This window comes from Poecilia mexicana, unplaced genomic scaffold (genome assembly GCF_051168715.1).
Source record: "Poecilia mexicana isolate PSO_F unplaced genomic scaffold, ASM5116871v1 scaffold_2, whole genome shotgun sequence".
Taxonomy (NCBI): Eukaryota; Metazoa; Chordata; class Actinopteri; order Cyprinodontiformes; family Poeciliidae; genus Poecilia; species Poecilia mexicana.
Genome location: NW_028263371.1, coordinates 39,316,061 through 39,322,060, shown reverse-complemented (window position 1 = coordinate 39,322,060; position 6,000 = coordinate 39,316,061). Strand labels below are relative to the sequence as shown.

At 38.0% G+C, this 6,000-nt stretch overlaps 1 protein-coding gene across 1 annotated transcript; it reads left to right on the top strand.

Moving 5' to 3' along the window:
- The first annotated feature begins 504 nt into the window (after positions 1-504).
- On the top strand, positions 505-4,090 carry LOC148160867 (cell surface glycoprotein CD200 receptor 1-B-like). Its single transcript, XM_088016226.1, has 6 exons — positions 505-709; positions 1,598-1,903; positions 2,632-2,904; positions 3,019-3,103; positions 3,190-3,232; positions 3,401-4,090. Exons 1-6 carry the CDS (start codon positions 631-633, stop codon positions 3,452-3,454), a joined length of 840 nt encoding a protein of 279 aa, XP_087872352.1. The 5' UTR covers positions 505-630; the 3' UTR covers positions 3,455-4,090.
- Positions 4,091-6,000: the final 1,910 nt, after the last annotated feature.

Sequence of the window (6,000 nt, the reverse complement as noted above, 5' to 3'; positions counted from 1 at the left end):
TCCTGATGGGAACAAACATCCATAATTTTGAAGTAACATTCTTATAGGTGTCATCAAAAGAAACTATAATATATAAATATAGAGTATTTTAAATCTTTTTAACACTTGTGGACTTTGCAGTGTCTACCATCTGGTAAATTCAGAACAAGTTCACTTGATGGAAAGTAAAAAAAAAAAAAAAAAACCCACGTCTGACACTCTGCTTTACATGGTATAGAAAACCACTATAAAGATGTTGGGGTTGCAAACACTAACTCACTTTTTCCTCATCTACATTTATAGATTTTTTTCAACCTTTTCTATAAATGATTAATACACTGGGCCTTACTGACTCAAAAACTTCTTACAAAGGTTTTCAAATTTTGATGTAAAATAATTATTTAAAAAAATCTTTTATATTATTAATTTAAGAAATAAACTTTACAACACTGGCTAGACTAATGTGTTCTTGCATATTTCTGGAAAATGGAAGGTCACGTCTTCAGCCGTGACACGTCATCCTGTGTGGGAGTGCACCCGGTGGCTTCAACGCTCAGGAAATGCAAGCAGCTCGGTGTTATGTGGCCATTTAGAGACTACCTTTAAAGTTTTGAGGTTTGGCAGCCATACCTAAGACAAAGATACACAAAAATGCGAACAAAGAGGGTGTACAGGACATGGATTTATACTGTGGTCATCTCCATGTTTGAAGCATGGACTCAAGATGCAGGTTTGGATTGTTGACACCTTAAACTTGTGACTGTAATGTTTCATGTTCTTGAACGGGTACATTTCAGGAAATCAGAATTTGCGCTCCGGTGAAGCTCGAAGTATTTAATTCTGACATAGTTATAGAACTTCATTATTTCATAATTTTGTAAAATAAAAAATAATAAAAATTAAAAAAAAGTCTGCTATTATATTTCTTTTAAAAATTCAACGACACAGTCCACACAGTGTTCTTTGTATCTTATATTCCACATTACATTTCTGGGTTGAGAGAATGCATTGCACTTTTATTCAACATTAGGAATGTTATCAATTAATACATTTTTATTTAAATAGACATGGAGCTGTTGTGTCAAGAATCTTGTCGTACTGAGATCTTGTGACTGTGGAGGCCAGTGGAGAACCATAAACTCATGACAAAGTTCAAGAAGTCATGCTGGAAATAGCCCATAGAGGTTCACACTGTGGTCTTAAAGAAATAGACATGGTCAGACACCACACACACACACACATATATATAACGTTGAATTTTGAGGTTGTGAGGTGACTGCAAGAAGATAAGCTTAAAAAAATCTATTAACAATGGAAAATGTGTCAGCGAAAAACGGGGAATTGTGATTTTTATATGAACACAACATTCAGACATGAGACCCAGAAATGCTGGTAAAGACAAACTTATGTCTTTTATCCAGCAATGATGGGATTCTTCCTGTGGATAGCTTGATGGCTCTTGCCAGAGCATGCATGGCTTCTCTTTATGCTATTTTGCTTTCTCCCAGCACAATGGTTTGTGTGTTTGTTTATGCATGAGTAACTTATGTTTAATAAATTAATTTAAATTGCAATATTAAGCAATTAACCATTTAATCACCAATTTTTTTCCCCTCAGTCAACAGAGATGTTGCTTTCAATCTTGGGACCAACATTAACCTGACCTGCACTAACAAGACAAGGGCTGACATCGTATTTATAATCTGGGAGATTCACTTGAAAAACAAAAACTGTAAGATCTCCTTTGTAAATGACAACTCAGGTATTGACTCTTGCAAAGATGGAAAATCTATCCAAAAGACTTCCACCGGTCAGTTGTATCTGCACGTCCCAAACCTTTCAGCTGACGATGTTGGACTCTACAAGTGTGAGTCGGTTTACAATGGAGGAAATGAAAACTACAACATCAAAGTGGCTGTGACAGGTAGGTCATTTAGGGTGAGAAGTGACTTTTAACCCTTTCATGCATGAATTATGATCCTTTGTGTCAGGATTTTTTCAATTTTTTTTTATTTTCTTAAGGCATAAAAAAGTAGGAAAATTTTTTTAAAAATTGGGTGATCAATTGAAATTTTCTCCAAATACAAAGTTGTTATTTGAAAAAAATACATCAGTACTATTGTTCTTTAGGGGGTATCTGATGTCACAATATTCTTTTTACCTGCAAGAGTCGTCTACAGTAGAAGGAGGGACCGGGTCGGTTGGCATGCTTTTTTGTCTGTCGGCCATATTGGATTTAACAAAAATAATTTATTGCATTTGCAGCTGATGGCCAGTAGTTGATAGTTTATTTTATGATGCATTAGTGTCCACTTCAGTGGTCTGTGTGCATTTATAACATAAAAATCCACAAGAAGCACAAGAAAATGGCTTGTAGATAGCTGTCCACTGTAGTGACCACTATGCATGAAAGGGTTAATTACCTTTTTAGTTAAATCAGTTTTCAAGATAAAAACCTTGAAGAACGTTAACACAGACAAAAACATGTAGATACACAATGTTGACTTTTTACCTTCTGCAATAAAATAATGCTTGCATGATTTACTGACCTCAGAAAGAACAGTCCAAAAATTTGGCTTAGTCACCTTGAAAGTTTTCTTAAATCGATGCGTAAGGTTTTACTTAATTATGGTTTTGTCTTCCATGGTTCAGCTCCTCCTGTTTTATCTGCCTGGTTGGAGCGGAAGGGGAACAAAATGGTGGCGCTGTGCAGAGCTGAAAGAGGAACACCAGTTGCCAACATAAGCTGGAGTTATGGAGGCAACTCAGAGCCTGCAGTGAAAACTCAGCTGGACCCAGATGGATTTGTAACAGTAGAGAGTCATCTGGAGCTCCTGGAAGACGTCTGCCCAGAAGAACTGACCTGCATTGTCCAGCACCGTTTCTGGGATCAGGAAAAAATTCTGGTACCGGAACTCAGAGAAGGTCAGAGTATTGCAGACTGAAGTGAACTGTTTACTTACATTTCTGTATTTCTTAGTTAGAACTTTCATTGTCATTAACATAGTCAGTGTTAATTATTCTTTGTGTCTCCTACAGAAAATTCGACTCTATTGTGGATGCGTGTCACTTTGGTGATCATCTTAACTTTAGCAGGCGTCTTTCTTTTAGCACTAAAGAAATGGTGAGCGATTTATTAAATTATCTTTCCTTACCCAGTATCTAAAATAAAACATGCTCTCATTTATGGTCTCTTTCTTTCTCTACCAGCCGCTGTTCTCCTCATAACACTTCACAACCCAAAATACCAGCGGTAGGCTGTTTTCTGCTTTAACAAGCCATGAAAGTTATTTTGAGGGAATGAATTACCTTACAAAACAAGCAGAAATTTATGTTGTCCAACTTCAGCCAGGACCTTTGGAATAATATTTTCATTTTTCATTTTTGTCTTTGTGTTTCTTACTTACTTTTTTTTTGTCAGCTGGACCTGGACAACAACCAAAATGGGAGAAAGACTGATGATGCTAATCATTAGGGTTTTTATTAAAAATCTTGGAACAATCATCAGATGGCAAGTCAGCCTTTGTAGAAGAATATAATTATACTAAAAGGCATGTTGTTGGTTGATTCACATTAAGATATGTTTTGACTGAAAAGAAATGTACTGTGTCAAATGTACTGGGTCAATCTGACCTAGAAGTCAGAAAGGAACTCAGAATGGAGGAATATGGAATAAGCAATCACCAAAGAGGGAAAGGTTAAGTTGTGCAAGAAACTTCTGGCAAACGTCTTTTCCTGCTTGCGTGCGAGGAAGTCGGCCAGGACTGGGGAAGAATATTTGTTTGGACAGATAAGAAACCAACAACTTGACTAATAGTTCTTCTGATGGAGCACATTTAATTTCCAGGAGGTCAACCCCTAATTCTCTGAACTTCCAACACACAGACGGAGCCAGAAGTGCTACGCATGCGAGGTCCAGTAATGCCATTGGTCAAAGATTCCCAATACACAACAGTAGAGCTGGAACTGTATAAAAACTTGATGTCAGAAGTAAGAGACAAGACATTTTGGATTCTGAGACGATGAAATTGAGATGATGAAAATGTAATGTGTGAATCCGCAGATGTGCATTAAATGTCTTCCTGGTTGTCTGTGAGCCGGAGAGAATGGAGTTTGTGTACCGTTTCTTATTTCATGAGTTTGGCACCTTTTAATTCCTCAATACCTTCCCTGACCCCAAGCACTACATGTTTTTTGGAAAGTACTTTTTGTTCTCCTTCTATGTGTATCTTCTGCTTAATTTCCCACGCATAAAAAAATTGTCCCACCAAAGAACAGAGCAATGATTGCATAGTGAGATTCATAAAGTGAGAATGAAAATATAATATCGAACTACATGGACCTTACCAAGCCCCGCCCAGAAACGCCCCTCGACAGTCCCACGTGGCTCCACGTCTCACAAACAAAGCCTCGCGGAGCTTAGTTTCTATGTGTAAACATGGCGTCTTTCGTTTCAACTGACTTTCTACAAAGTATTTCTGAGTCGATTAGTGTAGCATTTCTGCCGGATTTTCAAAAAAAAAAAAAAAAATCAGCCACGACAATGTACAGGGGAACAAACAAGTTCATGTCATCTTTTTTTGGACGACATCAAGATGTTTGAACCACGCGATGCCTCCAACATTGTGCGCGTCACAACTAAAAGCTACCGACAGATGAGGAAAACAGCAGATCCTCACACCCTCAGCATAAATATGGCTGTGGACAAGATCACTGATGCCTATTGTTCTTGCAAGGCTGGGTAAGTCGGGCATTCATGGTTTTGAGGGTTACTTTTGGAATCAGTGATTTCTGTTGTTGGCAAATGTTTGAGTGTGCCGTGATACACGGTACTCGGTGCTAGCGTGGCTAACACGATTACAGTTTCGTAAAAAGCCTTTTCAGGTAAAATAAAATCTTTAATGTATGTCAGATACGGTACACATTGCATATTGATCTGTTCAGCTAACGCAAGACTGTAACAGACAGGCTTCAGGGTGTAGAAGTTGTATCGGTACTGCCATTATGCTGTACTTAGCTAAAAGGTTTTCATAATGAATGTGTTTATTATTGACTTTTTTTCAGACTTGGGGGTCATTGTTAACACATTATAGGCTTCCTTAAGACCTTACAATATTTAATATATTTACATTTTATATAGGTGCTGGTGCCTATCTAGCTAACGTTCCGGGCGAGAGGTGGGGTACACCCTGGACAGGTCGCCAGTGTGTCGCAGGGCCGCTCAAAATATCCCCATTCACTAAACACAAAGAAAGCAAAGTAATAATACTTACACCAGCACACACTCCTTTGTTTTTATTGATCTTAGACGGTTGAGCTGCAAATGCGGTCGTGCACAAGCTTTGATCCAAGCTAGGCATTCCGTTTCAGATTTGGGAAATCTGTGAATTTTATTTCCACAGGATACCTGACATCGCCTGTACAGATTCCCCCACTGACAGTGGAGAACCATTCTTATTTGAGTTCTGTCACAAAAAACTTTGATTGTGTAGATTGTGGTCTGCTAGTCCACAATCTACATTAGCATGTGTATACTACTTTAGCTTTTGTTTGTGAGACGGTCAAGCACGTGGTAGCTGCGCAGTGACGTCAAATGGGCATTAGCCAATGAAACGCGGACCCTGTGGTAAGGTCCATTAAAGTGAAGGTATGTTGCAAATCAGAGTCCAGGTTCGTAGAATTCACCTGCATCAGCTGAAACAAGGACTCTGTTAGCAATATGACCAACACTCTGAAAAATACATAGTTTTAGAACATTTTTCAAACACTCATAAACCAAAATCTACAAGGTCAGGGGTCAGCTGACACTAATCAGTTATGTGATAGAGGCTGGTGAGGAAATAATTTTTTTGCAGAACTTTTTACCTTTTTTATTTCTTCACTTGCCAACTGAAAGCATTCTGAGCTGTTTGATTTTTGTCTACATCTGTAAAACACATCTGTGGCTCTACTGAGCAGAAGGATTTGTTTTTTTGAGCGCTCTACTGCACGATTTTCTTTATTAAAGTCTTTTAAACTTTG

What these genes read in the sequence shown, in the direction of transcription:
- LOC148160867 (XM_088016226.1), top strand. Translation starts at nt 631, where the DNA reads ATGCGAACAAAGAGGGTGTACAGGACATGGATTTATACTGTGGTCATC. An exon ending in AGCATGGACTCAAGATGCAG is followed by an intron (nt 710 to 1,597) that starts GTTTGGATTGTT and finishes TTTTCCCCTCAG; the next exon opens with TCAACAGAGATGTTGCTTTC. An exon ending in CATCAAAGTGGCTGTGACAG is followed by an intron (nt 1,904 to 2,631) that starts GTAGGTCATTTA and finishes TCCATGGTTCAG; the next exon opens with CTCCTCCTGTTTTATCTGCC.